Source organism: Orcinus orca, chromosome 11 (genome assembly GCF_937001465.1).
Source record: "Orcinus orca chromosome 11, mOrcOrc1.1, whole genome shotgun sequence".
NCBI lineage: Eukaryota > Metazoa > Chordata > Mammalia > Artiodactyla > Delphinidae > Orcinus > Orcinus orca.
The window spans coordinates 9,001,536-9,021,843 of record NC_064569.1 but is presented as its reverse complement, the minus strand read 5'-3'; the positions used below and the strand labels follow the sequence as shown (position 1 = coordinate 9,021,843).

General features: G+C 46.0%; 1 protein-coding gene across 8 annotated transcripts in view; it reads right to left on the bottom strand.

Moving 5' to 3' along the window:
- The window catches only part of ETV6 (ETS variant transcription factor 6), a 250,835-nt gene that overhangs the window by 127,360 nt on the left and 103,167 nt on the right, over positions 1 to 20,308 (bottom strand). For 4 of the 8 annotated variants that reach the window (XM_049693887.1, XM_004281145.3, XM_033408164.2 and 1 more), the window contains exon 2: positions 11,829 to 11,958. In XM_049693887.1, coding sequence (XP_049549844.1) covers positions 11,829 to 11,958 — 130 coding nt within the window. Of the gene's footprint in view, positions 1 to 11,828; positions 11,961 to 12,503; positions 12,674 to 20,308 lie in introns of those variants that run through there. The other 4 variants (XM_033408162.2, XM_033408161.2, XM_012537228.3 and 1 more) reach the window with 4 other exon arrangements.

The following is a 20,308-nucleotide window of genomic DNA, read 5'->3' as shown; positions in this document are numbered from 1 at the left end:
GTACACCCCCAAGTTCACCGCTCCTCTCAAGAAGATGCAGATGACTTACACCTTCTCATGTTGACAGTGAGTTAGAGAGGTCCAACAGTGTTTGGCCAATACGGATTCTGGCAACGTCTTGAGACCCACAGCCAGGAATAGTAAGTATCAGATTATTCATCTTGGTCTCACAGGTCCAGGTTCACGATGTTTTGTCTACATCAAGGGGTATGGATTTTCCATCTAATCTTATGTCTGTCTCCTCCAAGGGGAAGCCAGCCCCCAGCAAAATCATGGAGTTTATTTCCAACTCAGCCCCCCTCCCTTGACCTTCCATGCTGACCACGGATCTTCTATTTCAAAAGATTCGATTTGATAAACTAATTTTCATTAAGACATTCAGGGACATAAGGTATTCATGATCTCTATCCAAGGTATCCTCTGCTATCATGACTATTTACTTTTAAAAGTGGAACTAGGTGGAAACAATGCCTGATCCAGATGGGATGTATCTGAGGAGAATTTCAGGTACCATGGTAGTTCACCGTGGGAAATCTTCAAGTGCGGGACACTGTTGTATCACTGCAGCTGAGTGACCACACACTCTGCTGAAGCATAACATGGGCCCTGTTCACAGACAACGATAAGCCCTCTGTCCTGGACCCAGAGTAGCACTGTCCGGACAATACAAGCGTAGAAGCTAGCCGCTTTCTGAATCTCAGTACTCCTTCGGCAAACAAAAAAGCACCAGATGAGAGATGGCTACATAGCTGAATGTACGATGCCAACCCTACGATACCCAGTTGTACCTCTTCACCTTCGTTCCCTGGATCACTTTGGGTGGCAGGAGTCCTCACAGAAGCTCCATGAAGCAGATGTCTGGAGTAATGGCTCTGAGACAGTCCCAACCAAATTCCCCACCCTACACACACCCAAACATACATGCACACTCATTTGGATTTATCTGAAGTAGAATGTTTTCTTTGCCCAGGAATCAAAAGACAAAACTTCTTCTTTCATAAGGCCCAAACACATTTTACCTCTGTACATAGATTTCTGTGGGTCTCTGAAGTACCTCTCAGCATGATCAGAGAACTACAGGAGAGTTTAAAAGGGCATTTATAACCCATGACTCTCAAGTGGGGACTGTCTCTCGCAGGGAATTTCTACTTTTGTGTTCCTAAAAGGCCTCTAAGTAAAACCCCAAGTATCTGGATGAAGAGTTGAATCACGGCCAGACTGTGAGCCCAGCAAGAAGCCCACACCACGCCTGACGGAACGCGAAAGAGGGGAACGCGAACCGTCTGTCCAGGGTGGGGATTCTGTGAAGCGGCTTCACTGCCACATCGCAGGAGAAGCGAAAAGGGTAAGTGTGAGGGTACAGTGCTGTGAGAACGGCGGTGCGGAAGGAATCAGAGTGAAAAAGAAAGGGAAGAAGTTTCTCCCCCGCTCTGTGGACATCTAATAGGAAAATATGCCCGAGACGGAGAAACCCTCCAACACATCAGAATAACAGGTTTGTGAACCTGCCTGGCCGTAGGGCTGCTTCCTGAATGCAGGCTCCGGAGGAGAAAGAATCATTTCATCTCCCCAAGAGGGTTGGCACCAAATCACTGGCTTATATTTGTTTCCCTACAAAGAGTTCCTGCCATTGGCGACCCAAGAGCTACTTAAGGAGGTAAAATAAACCCCCTCATCAGCTTTGTTCCCAAATCACCGCTGCTCTGGGCGATTCTTTTCTCCCTAATCCTACACCCGCTTTTCGCAGCTTTTGGCAATAAGTGGATGATTCGAGTAACTACCTCAGGGCCTCTATTTAGAAATCGTTCCTTGGGTGCGAGCTTTCATGCCCAGGGGACGGTATAAGTGTCACGGATTCTCTCTGCTGGCCGCGCGGATGGAAATGTACTTAAAAGCGTAGCATCAAAGCTTTCACTTTAGGAGCTGAAAGCCTCCATTCCCTTGCCCACTGGGCTTTTTTCCCCCCATCGTTCATTAATGCAGTATTAACTGTGCATGTGCGATGGGGCCGGCGGAATGAGGGGAGTGTGGCCCATCCGTGCAGATCAGCTGGCTCTGTAAAGCCCGAAACCCAGTGGACACCACCTACAGACGGAGCAAAATGCAGACTGTAATTTTTTACAGGTTACAGGAAAGGCAGACGAGCCCCCAGCTGCCGAGGGGATTCCCACAAATCATGCAGTTGGGGTCAAGGAGGGAGTTACCAGAAGACACACCTGCGCATAACGCACTAGGCAAACAGCCAAACTCACAGAGGATCCTCAGGCCAGAAGGGGGGCTTGGAGAACAGGGGAGCGGGCCTGCGGTTCTGCTGTGAGGTCCTGGGACCCAGGGGAAGATGCGAGCGGCTGAGGCAGCCTTCAGGAGACCTGCCAGGCGGAGCAGCTGGCTCGGGTTCCCAGCCCACAAGAGCATTAACCAATCTCAATCACGGGCAGCGCAGGGAAGCACCCAACGGCGGCGTTGGGGCGCTGAACTGCCGTATTTCCTTGCAGGAGGGCATATCCTCACAAAACAATCACAGCTAAAGTCGGGGACGATTGCCTGCATCATTAAAAGACCACGATCTGCACTCAAATGTGACGCTGAGTGCTCGAAATCAAGCGAATGATCGCCATCCTTCGCATTTACAGATAATGCTCTGCTGCTGCTATGCCTTGTATTTCTCTGCTGGAATCAGAGAACAAGAAAATGTCTGCGCGGGGAAGAGCCAGGGATTTTACACACGCAGGCCCCTTCGCTTCACAGGCGAGGAAACCACAACCCTGGGAGGAAGAACGAGGTGTCTGAGACTACCCCACCTACCACGGACCACGCCGGGCCAACTCTCCGAGGAATGACCGCAGACAAGAGCGTCCCCTGCTCTATGACCCTGCAGTAGAGTTGCCCAGAACGCAGGTCAGGTGGGTAAACCAAGGCAGCAACACATCCGACAATTTTTCCGAAGACACGTGTCAGATTAACAAAAAGCGTTAGGCAGTGAAATGGTTTAATTTGTGAACCCAAGAATACAACCATCATTCGAACACATCACGTTTCCTACCGTTTAGTAATAATCTGGGAGGTAGATTATCTCTTTAAAAAGATGGAAAATCGTGGACAACAGGCACCTCTTTTCACTTCATTTGATTTTGTCTCTAACACACCAGCATTTACAGATACCTGAAAATAGGTTGCAGACATCAGTATCCAAAAAGGATTGAATTTGAAAATTTACCTTCCTCTAAGTTCAAAAGATAATTTAGTGTACGTTAGCTTGGATTTTCTCCTTCTAACCAACAGCTAGAGGGGAATGACTTTCAACAGCTCCTAATACTTTTAAGAAGCAACGTGGTGAAGTGCATACAAGTCTGGGTTTTGGAATTAGATCTGGATTCAAATTGTGCCCCCCCCCCCACTTGCTCTCTGTATGACCTCTGGCATGTGATTTACCACTCGGAGCCTCAGATATAAACAAGATAGAATATCTACCATGTAGCGTTAGTGATCGTTCAGCATCAAGAAAGTGCTCAATAATCAGCGATGACGATTTCTTATTCCATACCCTATTGCAACAGAGATTCTCTAGAGTGGTACCTAATACACAGTGGACCTCAGGATGGCGCTTAGGAGAAGCAAAGCTTCTGTAAACTGGAAGGTGGGGTATAATGACCAAAAAGGAAACTGATTTGCAAAGGTAAGCCACTCTTGGAAAACACATGGATAATTAAACCCTAACACTCACCGTTACTTCTAAAGTGGAGCTACATAAATGCCCAATAGCCCTGTAATATTTCTTAAGACAGACCTCTCAACACTCACCTAGGTACCTTTTTTAAAAAAAGTGATTGTTACCTCTCTCCTTGCAAACCTTCCCCCCGCCTCTTTGAAGCGGACCACTTTAGTGAAAGCCCCCAGCCCAGAACAGAGAATCCAGCCCTAGCCGAATTGGTGAAACAACATGTTCCCTGCACAGTCCTGCACGGATGAGAATTTTCCTCCCAGGCGTCCTATCTACACCCACCCCACACACACAGAGCTCTTTATCTAGGGTCTGCATCTGCAGTCTGCATTTCTATTACTGAAATCTTAGCACCCCATTTGAGGCTATTTCTAACCAAGATCTAGAGGAAACAGAAATAGAGAATAATTTCAGAAGAATGGGGTTTGGTCCACCTACCAAAGATGGAGGCAGTAAATATCACGGTGGGGATGACTAATTATTCTTAGGAATTTACAGTCAGCATGTGGTCAGAGACAGGGACCCTTTAAGCCTCTCAAATCCTACCCCACCTCGCTTCTGAAGAAACCAGAAAAAACAGCCACCCTACCCCAAAACACACATAGATGGTTCAGGCGACTGAATCAGAATCTTCCGATGGCAACAGTGAAATCGGCAACGCCCGAAGGTCCTTGGTAACACTGACCTCTGGAATTGCATAAAGATGAAACGGGCAAAGTCATGCCTGTCAGAAACTCCAAGAGTCTGCGCTACTTTGAACTCAGGCATGAAGCAAAACGGGAGAAACTATCTGTTATTTGAAGATGGAAACTTGCTCCCATTTGTAGAGACTCAGCCCAGTCAATATGCTTTGTGACGATGGGGAGGTCGTGGGGAGGAACCCAGGGAAGCACAGCTCGAGTCAACATCGTGTTGAGTCTTTATCACACCAGCCAGCGAGTGTTAGAGATACGTGTGAGCCTGGCTGCTTAACTGATGGACGGGGAGTCCCCAGTCTGCAGAACCCTAACATGCCAAGAGAAAGACCACAGCGGTACTGATGGTGGGGAAAATCCAAGGGGAGACAGGAGAGAGGACAAGGAAGAAATGGAAATATCATTTCTTATTTCCTGTTGTTCAAGTCTATTCATAGAATGAGCTGGTTCCCATCGACTTTTCTTCTTAAACGGACCTTCCGCTGCATCTGTCATAAAACTTCAACACTGGGTGTAGAATGGAGCTGGGTATCTCCAGGCTCATGTAAAGGGACAACCCACAGCCAGTGACTTCCAAATGTCTACTTCGGAATTCCAAGGAAAGCGAGAGCCTTCCCCCCAACTCCCTGCAGGACCGCAACCACTTTGTCAGAGCATTTGTCAGAGGAACTGCCTTAAATGTACACGGAGTGCACGGCACGGAACGTGAAGTGAAAGAAAAGGTCGATTGACCTCTGGTTATATATTTTTTTTCTTAAAAAAAAAAAAAAGACATCTATAAATAGCTGCATTTATTGAAGCTGCTTCCTTATCAGGAAGCATGCAGCTAGGAATTAACGTCTGCCTGCATCGGAAATTCTTGCAGACAGCAAACCCAAAAAGGAAATTTCCCTTCCAAAGCATCCTGGCTGTTCTGTTGTGGCCTGTTTTTTCTCTTCGAGCTCTTTGAAGCCGCTACCCAGGGCCCTGTGCAGCTGGAAAAGCAGAAAGCCTTGAAAGTAAGAAGTGAAGGACCCCTAAGGAAGGCTTGAGGGGCACAAGAGAAAATGCTGGTGGCTGGCCATCGTTGTTAGAAGTCACGGCTGCTTTGTCAAGAGACTGAGAAGGAAGTCTCCTCCCCCATGTCCCTGCCTCAACTCTGCTGGTGATGTCACCGTATGTCACAGGCAGCTGTGTGAGGAGGGGCCACTTGGGGAGCCCTGATAATGGCTGAGGATGGGGGAGCATCTGTCAGGTCTGAGGAGGTGGGCAGGGAAGGTTGAAGAAGGAGATGGCAGATTCAGGCAAGGCCGGGGAAGAAAGTCGCTCCAGACAGAGGTACAGGTACAGTGAGGGAGGAAAAGGCCCTGGGATGGAGTGCCCCAGAGCAGAACCAAGCTCACAGAAATCACAGAGTCAGAAAATAAAGCTTACTTCCATCGCGACCTAAGGAAATCAGTCTCGATATGTGCAGACAGAACTCCAGGCCCTTTCTTTAATGAAACAAGCAAGCACGTCCACGCTTCTCTTGGCCCTTGAAAGGGAAGACGCACCTCCTCAACACACGATTTACCAGTTGTGGAAACTGAAATAGAGCCCTCGTGAGTTCCTGGCCACTGTTCGCCAGGCACTGTGCAAGACGCCACATGCAAATTAGCTCTGATACTTATAAGAAACCCTCATCAACTATATTTCAATAAAATTATTTTTAAAAACCCACAGAAGAAACAAAACAGACCAATACAAAGTTGCTAAGAGAGTAGATCTTAAAAGTTCTTATCAGAAGAGCAAGAACTGTAACTATGTGTGATGATAGATCTTAACTGGGATGATCTCCAGGCTCATGTAAATATCCCTCAGCACCAGGTAGGGACAATGGTCATTTCACAATACATGCATATATTGAATCGTTATGTTGTACATCTGAAATTAATGTGTTATATTTCAAAAAATTTTTCCGTATTTTGATAATCATTGTGATTACGTAAGAGAATGTCCTTGTTCTTAGAAAAAATACACAGAAATATTTACGGGTAAAGGTAAAAAAAAAAAAAAGAAAAGAAAAGAAACCATCATCAGTAGGTGTTTTATGAAATTAGAGCCTTGGAGAGGTGAACTCATCTCTCTAATAGAGAGAGGCAGCCCTGGGATGCCAGCCCATTCAGGTCTGTTGGAACTCAAGTCCTTCATATTGCTGTGCTTTTTCAACCAGAAACTCCGAAACAGCAGTGGGCCCTGTTCCCAAGAGGTCATTCCTGATGAAATGCCAGGGAATGTGGGGACTTGGGTGGGCCCTTCGTGGCCAGCGCTGTCCTGCTGGTGGCAGAGAGATACTGGATTTCAATGTCAGCTCACTCAAGAGGGAGAAGCAGGAGGAATGGGTGAGCAAAACTGAAATAATTATCCATTGAGACAGGCCAGCCCGTTGGGAGGTTCAGCACAAATGAATGGCCAAGCGCATGACTGGAGCCCTAGCTATTCCCAGACCCCGCATCCACGGCTACCCAGACGCCAACAGTCAGCACTGCCTCTGCTTTCAAGTCCGAGAGACTCTGCCATTATGTTTTCTCCTAGGAAGGGGAAATGGTGACTTCTGAAATAGAAATCATGTTAGATTCTTCACGTGCCACGTGAATGTGAACAATTCAGTGTAACTATCTGAGCCATGGTCATCTCATCAATAAAATAGGATTAGTAACACCTGGGACTGCCGCATCATTAACTGAAACCACATATATGAACACGTTTTGTTACTTATAATAATATAGAATACTAACTAAGATTATCCTTAATTCCCATCTTTTGCCTCTTCTTTGGGAACGGAAAGAACTTGAACGTGTATAAAATTGTTGGCTGCTCCACTCAATAGCAAAGAGAAGCGCTGCATCTCTTTTCAATCTCCTGGCTCTAACCGAGCGACTGTCTTACGCTCGGTCGCTCTGCTGAGACTGCAAAATCGCCCAAGGGGATGAGCCACGAGGTCACGTTTCCAAAGGAAGGCATTAAATTAAATTATTAAACACACAAGCAGGAGCAGTAATGTAAGAATTCTGCAAGATTCACAAGGAAAGGAAGGAGAGCCAGGGGGCTATTTCTGGAGTTCCGACTCCAGACAACTCTGCGCAGCTATTACGGCTACTTATGAACCTGCAACGTCATAAACCGTAACCCTATTAAATGTGATGAATGAGTCCTGGGTTCCGATTTTTAAATATCAATTCCCAGGAATTTTAGAAGAGCAAACTGGCACCGCAAACGGCAAAGGCTTTAGACAGGCGGCATCACATCAGCCTGTGATTGGAAGCAATTCTGTCGACTAAATGCGAGACGATTCTGTTAAAAGGAATTTAATAAGGAAAAGGCCTTCAGCGATTTAAATTCTGCCCCATGCATCTGAAATACACGCACTGTGGTCACGTGGGCGGCCCGGGGCATCACGACTTGAGGCTGAGTATTTCACAGGGCTGGCATCGGCTCATAAGGCACATTTTGCTGCCCCCTTGGCATCCACCGGCCATTATTTAGAAAAAGTCGTCCCTGGGCAGACAAACTAGAGGGAGTCTCTCCTTCACACTAGGAGGCCGTTCACCACTCAGAGGATCAAGAGTGATCTCCTCCAGGCACTCTCGGGGCTCCACGGTCCTGTAAATGTTCTCAAGGTACCATGAAAGGTTTACTTTCCCTTTAAAGAATGGAACTTTTCTGGACTTCCCTGGCGGTCCAGTAGCTAGGACTCCATGCTTCCAAAGCAGGCAGCGTGGGTTCGATCACTGGTGGGGGAAATAAGATCCCACATGCCGCACGCAGCCAAAAAATAAATTAATAAATTCAAAGAATGGAACTTTTCATTTTCACCTACCTGCTGTAATTGTCACACTTCAGCTCTTCTAGCCTCAAGTTTTAAAAAGAAAATTTAGTACCCTACATGGAAGGAAGGGGGGAAAAAACCTTTCTATCTTCTCAATAAACAAACTTGTGTCTGCTCTCCTGGTGCAACAAGGAAGTTCCAGGAAGCTGCCGCAGGACTCCGGTGGGTGGGAGGGCAGGGAGGAGGCCTGGCCAGGATGGTACGGGGCTGGCCCTCCTCCCCTTGGCCCAGACTGCCCCTGCCTGTCCCTTTCAAGTCCTCTAGAATCACCACTTCGGGCTTGCCCCAGTTATCACTTTGGTGTTTTTTTGTTTTTTTATCAGAGGCAAGGAAGAGGAAAAGCCATTACTTTCTACATCTCCACAGCTTCCTAAGTTGTCACACTGTGTCTTCAGCTTGCCCTGTGTTTGCAGAACAAAATGGTGAGAAACCTGCCTATATTATGACCCCTGCCTTCCGCCCTAACCAGGAAAGGCTATCTATTGAGTTAAGAAGGAAAGGAGAAAAAGAAAGGGTTAAGAGAGAAAGGGTTTATCTGGAGATCAATGAGGACAGAGGGCGAAAAGAAGCGACTTGGAGGCATACCAGTCTGGTGAGTATCTCTTTAAAACAAGCGGCTAAAAATGCTTTCAACCCAGCAATACCATAAATGTCCTGCCGCTGTCTTGGCTTTCGGATTCTTCCCCGTACTTTCCACGAGCATTCCGCTGGGAATTGTCTGGAATCCCAGATTCAAACAGCAATAACCCAATTCCCTCGTTAGAATATTTATTTTCTTTTCGGTTTGGAAACCCAGCTGGGATGCATCCTCAAGTATACGACACGGCCTCAACCATCCTAGGCACTCCAGGAGATGTTTCTCAAACAGCACAATGGGCAGCCGAGTGCTGGAACAGGACAGGGAGGCGGGCAGCTCAGTCTCCTGTGGAAAGTCCCAGCTGAAGACAGACAGCAAGAGCCTGGGAACCTCCACTTTCAGAGGATTCATTCCAGATGTGGGAACAAATGGTGTTACCATGGGGCTGATGCAGATTGCAAGGAGGGCTCTAACGTCGGGCTGCCAGACAGGAGCATTCAGACAAAATCATCACCATGACCTGAATCCCTAACCTAACAACTGACTATGTTCTAAGGCCAGCAGTAATGGGCTATAGTTCTACATCTGATAATTCTCTACGGGGGCATCCATCCACCCACCCATCCATCCATCCAAGGGAGATATGCGAACTATTCAACAACTGATCCACCAGTTAGAACAGAGTCCAGCCAGAAACCAACCCTCTGGCCACATTAGTGAATAGTGGCTAACTGTCAACCCTGAATTCATCCATCCATCCAAGAAGTACCTATTAAACACACTTACATCACGGCCTAACAGTTAAAAGCCCAGGCTCTGGAGTCAGACGGAACTGAGTTTGAACCCTGACTCTATCTCCTACTGACTGTGTGACCTTGGCAGGTTACTTAAATTCTCTAAGCCCTAAATTCCTTATGTGTGACATGGATATAACAAAAATACCTACAAGGATCGCTGTGAGAATTAAATAAAATAATTTCCATAAAGGACTTCACATAGTGTCTGGTACAGAGGCATCCCACAATAGCTATTAGCTACTCGGACTGTGTGCTAGGCACATGGCAGGGCCCGACAAGACAGTGGTGAGCAGCACCGCTGTGACTCCATGAGGAAACTGTCAACCCAAGAAAAAAAGTAAAGTGTTGGTATGGAAGAAACAGTTCCAAGTAGGGAAAAGGATGTCTTAGGTGAGATCATAATCTTTTCAAGTTAAGAGGGCTGTTGAACATTCTCCTGTCCAATCACAATTTTGTATGGTAGGAAAACTGAGTGTTAGGAGGACTGACTCACAGTCGAACAGCTAGTCTAACAGCAGAACTAGTTAAGAATTACAACCTGTTGATGGTCAGTTCGTTGTGTTTGTTAGTGCGTTTTACTGTGGTAACATTTTATGGAGAGGCAGTTCTGTGGTCAAAGAGCTTACATATGCGAAGTTCAGAGACAAACCAGGAGTTAGGGTCTTTCCGGAGGCTGGGGGATGGGCTGTGTCAAAGTACAGGAAGAAAAAGCCATGAAACCTCAGCCTGCTGGGGACAGGAGTTTATTTCTTTTTCTCTCTTTATGGAGACTTCAGGCTCCATAAGGGCAAGGAGTTGGGTCTGCTTTGTTCACTTCTGTATCCTGGCAACCAGAAGAGTGCCTGGCACAGTGCAGGTAACTATTTGTTACCAATAATAGGCAACCATTTGTTACCAATACCAGTTAATCAGTAACTATTTGTCGAACGAATAAATGAAGGAGATTAGGTAGCAGGAGTGCTTTCTCTGCATGGCCTGAGTATGTTCCACCCCAAAGTGAACGGTCCTGAAGTGAATAGCTTGGTCACAGAACAGCTTGGGGAGGGAAAAAAGGCTGTTAGTGGTCTCTTTCCCAGGCTGTCTGCTCACAACGCTCACTGGTGCCACAAAACTCCATTCTGCTGAGTACAGCCGTGCCCTCGATCGTGACCATGGCATCTTCACAGTCCCAATCTCTTCTTTAAAAGTTCAGTGTGGAGAAGAGGGTAGACTGAAGCTGGAGTGTGCTGACCCTAGTATATACCAACTTTGTAAACACTGATGGATGCAGCAAGCTGGAGGAGGGGAAGGGTTCTCATGGCCCCCAACTCCCTTTCAAGGATCCCAGCCACCATCCTCACTGTCGGGGAGAAGGGGTACGCCAGCAATGCACGCCGAGTACCTCCCAGCATCACAGTCATGTGATCTGCTGAATGAGCACAGAGAGAGGAAAGAGGAGCCTGCATCCTCTCTTGCTGTTCCCCACTCTCAGCAGGCAACCTTCTGCTTTCTGAGGAGGGATGGGCCAGGCGGAGCAGAATAATCTGGGAAGCACAAGCGCGCCCGAAAAAGACGGCAAGTACAACTGGGCCACCATTCAAGTCATGAGGAATCAACTAGGGAGGGGCCAAGGTGACCCCCACACACACACCTCCCGCCGTGTCGCGTCCTCCATAACCTGGACTCGTGCCCTGAGGCTAACAGTCAAGCCAGAGAACCTGGCATTTTCTTGGACACCGCGACCAGGGTGGCAATCAGGTGATGCATTCTCCCCGGCTGCGCTCGGCATGCCGGATCATCGGGGCTGGGTGGCAGCTCAAGACAGAAAGACAAAAAGGAAAGGACGGGTGCTGGGTGCTTTGAAGCCTGGCCCCAGCAGCACAAGTGGGGAGGCCCCGACGCCCTGCTGAGCTGCAGCGGGTAGTATGTCATAGTCAAGAGACGAAATGAACACGCAGAGAAACGACAGCCAGGAAGCTCAAGCTTTTCAAAGCCATTTGCAGGTGGGAGGGGGCGAACGATGCCAAAGCAGCTTCGGGAGGTCGTGGGAAAACCATCTCAGGGCGCGCCCCTGCCCGGCTTGCAGCCCCGCCTCCCTGCCACCACCACCCGCCCCCCCACAGCGGTCGATCCTTCTGTCCAGCTGTCGGTCCGTCCGTCCCGTCCAAACCCCCCCCCACCCCCGTCCATCCCGGGGCGCGCGAACACTCACGCAGGTGCGCGGGCAGGCGGATCGAGTCTTCCTCCATCCTGAGCGCTCGGGGCACTGGCACATGAAGCGGCGTCGAGGAAGTGTAACTGGGCACCGGGCTCTCGGGGGGTGTATATGAAATCCGTTCCTGCTGTTAAAAAAAAGGGCAGCAAGAGGGGAGGGGGGGAAAAAGACAGTGAAAGCCTGGAACTGAGGGCTGACATCGCGAGGGGGCGGGTTCGGGGCGTCTGGGTGCTGGTCCCCTCTCTAGACACTCTGTGCAGCTGTCTTTCATATCGCCAGCATCAGGGATTTGTAACAAAACGCGGGAAAGGTTTAAAATCGGGCTTTTCCTTTGCCCTCGGCTAAATAGGTGTCCTTTTTTTTTTTTTTTTTTTCCTCTCTGTACTAGTTGCTTGTTCCAGTAAAAAGAGGGGAGGCAAGACCAAGGGAATGAAACAATATGTCTAAGAGAATGGCGTTAAAGACTCCTATCTCAAAAATTACTCTTCCGGTCCCATAATTAATGTCACCAATACATTAAAACCACCTTCCCTCTTCTCTGGCAATATCCCCATCTTCTAATCAAAGTAGGATTCCACACTCAGATCCAATGAGAGGTGAGCCCAAAATGATGGCTTATAAGTTCGAGATTTTAGTTAATAAACCTGCAAGCAAGATTTGTCTATCACCTACCTATCTCATGACACAGCTACCACCACCAAAAACCTCCAGTGTTTCATTTTTCCCTTCATCACAGGGAATGCTCTGCCACCAACAGTTATCTCCTTGTCCCCTTACGCTCCATCTTAGAACCAATAATTTCTTTCCTTCGGAAGCATCTCAAGGCTCATGCAAAGAATAACCTGCATTTAAGGAAGTACGGTTTAATCGAAGATTCTTACTCAACTGACAAGGAAAGGGGGAGGGGAGACCCAGCACACCCACTGTTTAAATTCAAACAGGCGGCATTTATTAGATCAATTAAAACAACTGGATGGGATGGGAAGGATTAGTTTTAAGTTAAAAACGTGCCAACTAATGGCAAGAAACCAACTATGGTGTACACCGGGGAGGGCAGTGCAACTTGCATCTCAGATCGACAAATACCAACTAGTTTGACTTGCAGTCCATACATAAACCACAGAAACTAAAAGAAGTTGTGTTTAACAGGGCAAAGTAAATTGGGACACACACGGTCCAAAAATAAGATGGGGCGGGAGGAGATCGGTAAGATGCCGTTGTGAAAACAAAAATGGAGCAAAAGAAAAATCACAGATTTAAACAAAACGAAAGGGGTGTTTACGTATTGGAAAGAGTTCTCTAACATTTTATATTCCATCAAATATGCAAAGGGAAGCAGGGGAGTCCCCCAGCCCTGTAACCAAACTGAAGCTTCTCTTCTGCTCATAACCTGGAAAGTTTGGCAGCTGTGGCGGAAGTTTCGATTTTAAATGAATATATACATATTTTTGTAATTTCCGAATGGAATCACAATAACTTCCCTGAGGCATCCTCTACCAGCAACTAGGGCCTTTGGAAGATTTCTGTTTAAACATACATCCCAAAGTTTCCTGGTGAATTTCTTAATTAAGGGCAGACACATACACCCTAGATTTCATTTCTGGATCAATGGAGACGTCCTGTGAAAGGTCACCCAGAGGCAAAACCTTCAACTTCACTTTTCTTGAACTTTACCAAACATCACACATATTCTGAGCAACTCTAACTTAAGGAGGAGTTATATTTTTGGTGTTTGGCTTGGGGTTTTTGAGGTAAAAAAGTCAGACATAAACACACATATGGGAAACATACGAAATCTGCTGAGGGGTTTTTCAAGGTGAGCTAGGCTTTTTTAAACATTTTAAACATAGTCTGTTTTTCTAGTTTAACAAATTCTCCATACACTTCACCCCTTGAATAACACCCCACTGCCACCCCAGTCCCAATATATGTCTCGATATCTTATCTACCATTACTTTATTCCCAGAAATAGCTTTCTGTTTTGTTAGGGTTTTTGCAGAACTGAAACTGTTGATGAAGAAAACACGGTGCAGCCAGATAGCTTTCAGATGGCATGGCATGAGTGTGAGAAAAAAGAAGATGGCATTTCCTAAGACGGTGACTTTCTCTTAAAGCAAAGAGAAAGTTACAAGATCCTATAACTAGTCCACGCGAGTGAGAGGCCACCTCTCCGCGCTCCCTCACCCTCACCAACTCCATCAAGGATGGAGCCCTCAAGGCAGATTGTACTTTATTTCTTGGGGAAATATACCTCCAGCCTGCGACGCGCTCAATTATCGTTGTGTTGTACCTTCTTTTCACTGTACTTTCTTTGGAGGCAGCCCCCGGTGTGTTTACGTTTGTGTGTGGTTCCCAGTCCTTCCTGCTACACTGAATGCCACACTTCAGGGCTTGGCCTCGGATTTTTATGCCACACCCCCACACGTCCAAACAATTGCAGATGAAGACAACCTTGCTATTTCATGATGAAACCTATAAAGAGAAGGCCGGACACCGAGTGACTGTGGAAACTGAATGCCTCTCCCTCCTGATGATGGATTCCACTCAGCAACACTGCGACATCCTAAGCCTGGGACGGGAAGCTCTTTTCAAAGGTTTCAATGAAGAGATTTGTCAGTAACAAAAGAAAGGGTGGGTATCTTGACCAAGAGGGGGAAAAGCAAAATGTGCTTCTAGGGTCTTGAGCAGCAATTTGCCAGCGGCTGTTACACTCCCGTGACCCTGGGTTTAGCAGCCAGCACAGCACTCAGGGGACCCCGGAAAGGACGCCGCCCAGCGTGTGGGCTCCTTTCCGAGGAGAAGCAAGCACACACCTGGGCATCCCCCACCAGACTTATGTCCCTTGTCTCTCTTTCTGTCAATCTCTAGGGTGACTCACGTGGTCCTCATTTTAACATCTGTTATTCTAACCATGCACTTAACATCTACCGTGGTACAAGCAGCAGACTATCAGCAGTGAGGAATATGAAACAAACACTGCTATCCCCGATGGAGACATCCAGGCAGAGGGGCTTAAAGAGACTAACATCCGATTCCCCCCAATAATGGAAACCTCTTTATTCTCAGAACTGCCTCTCTGGTCCAACCCCAAGGAAGGGAAGGGGAGTACCCCCGCTTACAGCGTATTCACCTCGAGAGCAAATTGTCAGTCGGATGAAAACCAGAGGTGTTTTATTTGAACATCACAGAGGGGAATAACGATTTCCCCAAGAGGATTATAACCACTGCTCTAATTAAATTAAAATGCTGCTGACAGTGACATTAATGCATTCAAGCGTTGGAGGGGGATACACTGCCAGCAGAGGTCAATGATGTGACTAAAAATGCCGTGATGTGGTCACATTATTGTTTAGATACTGAAAAAGGAAACATGCTGCTCTCAAATGTGCAGGCACAACCTACCAAACCAACTGGGCAGAACAAAAGGGAGCACTGCCGTTTCTAAGGCCAATTGTAATACCTCTGAGAAGGGGTGTTGGAAGAGCAGCACAAAGCTCTGGAAGGAGAAAATAAGGCTAAAAATAGTTTTAGGCAAAGGATGAAATGTAAATGTTACTAACCATTACAGAAAGCTTTCAAAACATTAAATGGAATGCGGAGTTAGGGTTGCTACAAGCACGCTGTTGAAAGTGAGCTCTATCCCTGACCATGAAGGGTCACAAAGTGACCCTTCAAGAGGCAGTTCTGAGAATAAAGAGGTTTCCGTTATTGGGGGGAATTGGATGTTAGTCTCTTTAAGCCCCTCTGCCTGGATGTCTCCATCGGAGACAGCAGTGTTTGTTTCAAGGTGACCCATCTAATGCTACTCATTTTTTTAAAAAATTTATTTTATTAAAGTAGAGCTGACTTACAGTGTTGTTAATTTCTGCTGTACAGCAAAGTGGTTCAGTTATACATATATATACATTCTTTTTCATATTTTCCACGATGGTGTATCACAGGATACTGAATATAGTTCCGTGTGATATACAGTAGGACCTTGTTGTTTACCTATTCTATATATAATAGTTTTTGCAACTGCTAATCCCAAACTCCCAATCCATCCTTCCCCCGCCCCCTTCGGCAACCAGAAGTCTGTTCTCTGTGTCTGTGACTCTGTTCCGTAGATAAGTTCATTTGTGTCATATTTTAGATTCCACGTGTAAGTGATATCATACGGTATTTGTCTTTCTCTTTCTGACTTACTTCGCTTAGTATGATAATCACTAGGTCCATCCATGTTGCTGCAAATGCCATTATTTCATTCTTTTTTATGGCCGAGTAATGTTCCATCATATATATGTACCACATCTTCTTTATCCATTCATCTGTTGATGGACATTTAGGTTGCTTCCATGTCTTGGCTATTGTGAATAGTGCTGCTATGAACGTAGGGGTGCATGTATCTTTCTGAATTATAGTTTTGTCCAGGAGTAGATGCCCAGAAGTGGCACTGCTGGATCATATGGCAACTGTATTTTTAGTTTTCTGAGGAACCTCCATACTGTTCTCCATAGTGGCTGCACCAATTTACATTCCCACCAACAGTGCAGCAGGGTTCCCTTTTCTCCACGCCTTCTCTAGCATTTGTTATTTGTAGATTTTTTAATGATGGCCATTCTGACCCGTGTGAGGTGGTACCTCATTGTAGTTTTGATTTGCATTTCTCTGATAATACTTAATAATTCTGCTCATTTTTAAACCAACCGCTTAGAACCTGTGACTACTGCATAAACCAAGCTTGCATGTCTTGTGTTCAGCAGGAGAGTGGTGTTTATCCTTCCTCCACGCCCACCCCATGGCTGCCTTTTACAGACAAGAGACAAAAACTGAATATTATTATCACCAAAAAAGGCTTTCCTTTTCAAAATTATTGAATATAGAGCTTCTATAAATCATGGGGATCCCCCAGCACGTTTACACATTTGTTTTTACGTCACTAACTCTTTGAAAAAGCTGAAAGGCTGAGAAATTTAGAGCTTACTGACCATTAAATACTAACCTTCTGGAAATAAAGATAAGGCATTTCTGTAATAGAGAAAAACAGAAATAAAGTCTGGTTGTACAGTCCACCGCCCCAAATCTGGGGATTCACCAACTACGGATTGTAAACATGCACGGGAAAACAAATTTCAGAAAGTTCCAGAAGCAAAACTTGAATCCGCCATGTGCTGGCAACCACTTACATAGCATTTCCATTGTATAAGTAATAACGACACGACTTAAAGTATGCGGGAGGATGTGTACAGATTATATGCAAATACTACACCATTTTATTTTATATAAGGGACTTAAGCATCTGTGGATTTTGGTATCCTCAGCGGTCATGGAACTAAACCCTCCTGCAGATACCGAGGGACAACAGTACTTGCAAAGAGATGGTTTAGAGGTAATTTCAAAGATTTCTTGACTGTAGAGCTAAGATGCCCTTGACTTAGGAACTTTTTCCAGAAATAGCCCCCGTCCCCATTAGGAGTGCCAGGATTACCCCAAAGGTGGTTTCTGAAGCCTGTGTAAAGTCTTGAGGACAAAGAGTGTGATGGAAACAGTGGTGCCCATGGACCATTTCCCAAGGAAATACAGTAAAAATGCTGCAGGTGCACTTTTCATCCTGCTACACTTAGGTGTCCCTTCTATGCACTGAAAGCCAGCAACCCAGACAAGAGGGGAAACAGTAGGCACCACAGGTACAGTGGTCGTGCTAGTAATATTCAATATTTTGAGGGAAGGATTTCCTTCTCTTTTCCACCCTGCAGATTTTTAGGAAAGTTGCCTGGGAAAGCTGATGCTTCTACTACAGTCATCTTCTACAGACTAAAGAAGTCTCTCCTATGGGAAACTATTTATTGAGACTTACTCGACTGAAGTCTGAATACACAATTATTTAACTACACCCTTCTGGCTGCAGAATAATTCAAAGTGATGGCTTTGGCTTTCATTAAATAAGCTTTCATTAATAAGCAAAAGCAACCCATCACCAAAAAACTGAACAAGACTGAATTCTGAGCTGCACAGTTGTCTAGGTTTTTGGTGCCAGGGGTGCAAACAGAATACACAACAACCTAAACTAACACACTCTTGATTGCCAAGTTCTTTCACTTGAAAAACTACACTGAGTATTTTGTTCACCCCCAAATTTAGCAAGATCAACTTAAAGGACTTGTGGAAAGATGCAAACGTCACTCTTCTTTGCTAAACTTACACACAGCCACAGTCCACAATATCTTTCGCAGCTTTCGAGAAAGAAACAGCGTGCTTTAGGATCTGGGGTGGGAACAGTATACCTTAGGATGTGAGGGATTCAAATAAGAATTGCGAAGTAGAACACCAGGTCCATCAAATCACAGCAGTGAAGTTGTGATGCTGTCTTTCCCTCCCACAGAGGCTCCAGGAGACGTCTTTTAAACAAGTGACCGGAGCCGGTTCCCCTCTTAGTGCCCATCTCCTCTCCTGAGAGAAACATCCCTCTTGGTGCTGAGTCATCAGATTTTTACACCCCAATTGGTCTTTGGCTTTTAACATGCTTGCAGTCATTTCCAGCAAGAAAAATGGGAGTATCCCATGAAAACAGAATGGGCAGGAGCTACACTCCTGGTCTCTGGAGCGATCTCCCTTGGTCACCCAGACGCCCATTCAGCCCTTGAGGGGGAGGGTACGCCCCACAATCTACATTTACACTGACGTGGGGATCATCTGAGGAGCCTGGCTTCACCTATCCAAGGAGTGCTCTTGCTTCGGGCACTGAAGAAGATGGTTCGGGACCTGAACTATGTAAATTCCTACATGCTTAGAACTGAAACACAGTCCTTTTCCTCCTCTTCTTAAGGCTACTCTACCCTAAATCAGAAGACAGCGTATTGTGTCTATCAAACAGATACAATTAAGTCAAAGCACCTTAACTCTTTCTTTTGCCCAGAACTAAGTTATCGATGCACAATTGGATGAAAGAAAAGAAGCATTAGCAATAGGCCACGCAATCTAGCACTGCTGTAAAAGGCCATTAAGGTTTTGTTCTCCTATGATTGTTATGAAAGCTTTCAGCATTCATCAAGCATCCACTAGGAGGCAAGGCCTGTACCAGGCATTACGAATTCTACCACCTTTAAGTCCTAGGATTTCTAAGGTGGCCCCAATATTAAAAATTCTGTCCAGGACATGGAAGCAACCTAAATGTCCACTGACAGAAAATGGATAAAGAAGATGTGGTACATATATGACATATATACAATGGAATATTACTCAGCCATAAAAAAAGAATGGAATAATGCCATTTGCAGCAACATGGATGGACCTAGAGCTTATCATACTAGGTGAGACGGAGAAGGACAAATATCACTTACATGTGGAATCTTAAAAAAATGGTACAAATGAACCTATTTGAAAACAAAACAGAAATAGTGTCACAGATGTAGAAAACAAACTTATGGTTACCAAGGGGGAAAGGGCGGGGGAGGGATAAACTGGGAGACTGGGATTGACAAATACTCACTACTATATATAAAATAGATAACTAATAAGAACCTACTGTACAGCACAGGGAACTCTACTCAATACTCTGTAATGACCTATATGGGAAAAGAATCTAAAAAAGAGTGGCTATGTGGATATGTATAACTGAATCACTTTGCTGTAGAGCAGAAATTAACACAACATTGTAAGTCAACTATACTCCAATAAAAATTAATTTTAAAAATTCTGCATCACTTTACCCATAAATACATATGGGTACTCATACATAAATACTTATACTCCTCAGAACATATGTCCCAGTCTTGGTTGGAAAATATAGTCATTGCGACAACCAGGGAGGGAAGCTAGCATTAAGGGAGCGCTTGGCATATACTTCCCACGAAGCCTTCATTTTATTTCAGACTCACAATAACCCTGCAAGGAAGGCATCATGACCCCCATTCCACATGATGAACCTGATCTGAAGATGGCAGGGGGGAAGCAATCTGTTCTAGTCACCAGCTCGGGAGATGGTACGGCTGGTAAAAAGAGGAGACATAAGAAATTACATTGAAGTAGGGCCAGCCCGTCCACAGTGGCTTCACAACTAATGGTGACTCCCACGAGGTAAGTTCAAGCTTGTAAGAACAGCTGCAGCTTTGGAATATTTCATTGCTTCGTGCCCTCACTCCTCACAGAATTCCAGGGGGGTCCCCGAGGGTTGCTCCACAGAGGCCCCGAGCCAGGGTGCTGACTGTCTTAAGCCTGTTGCTTCTGCTACTGGGAACAGAGATGGAGGGCATAAGTACCTTTACCTGAAGGAAGGGGACTAATGCAACGTGCGAGGGGAGTTCTCCTGGCATGGCCCCTGAGCGGGGGTAGACACCAGAGTCCATCCAGAGATGTGTGTTACCTGTGGGACTCCATCAGCAGAGCCGTCAGGGCATTTAGATTGCTGGTGCCTCTGAGGACTCTTACCTCGTACTGAAAGCTCATCTTAGGGGATTTTTAAATAAAACCATGTTCCTTTTCTCTCTAACATTTTCTTC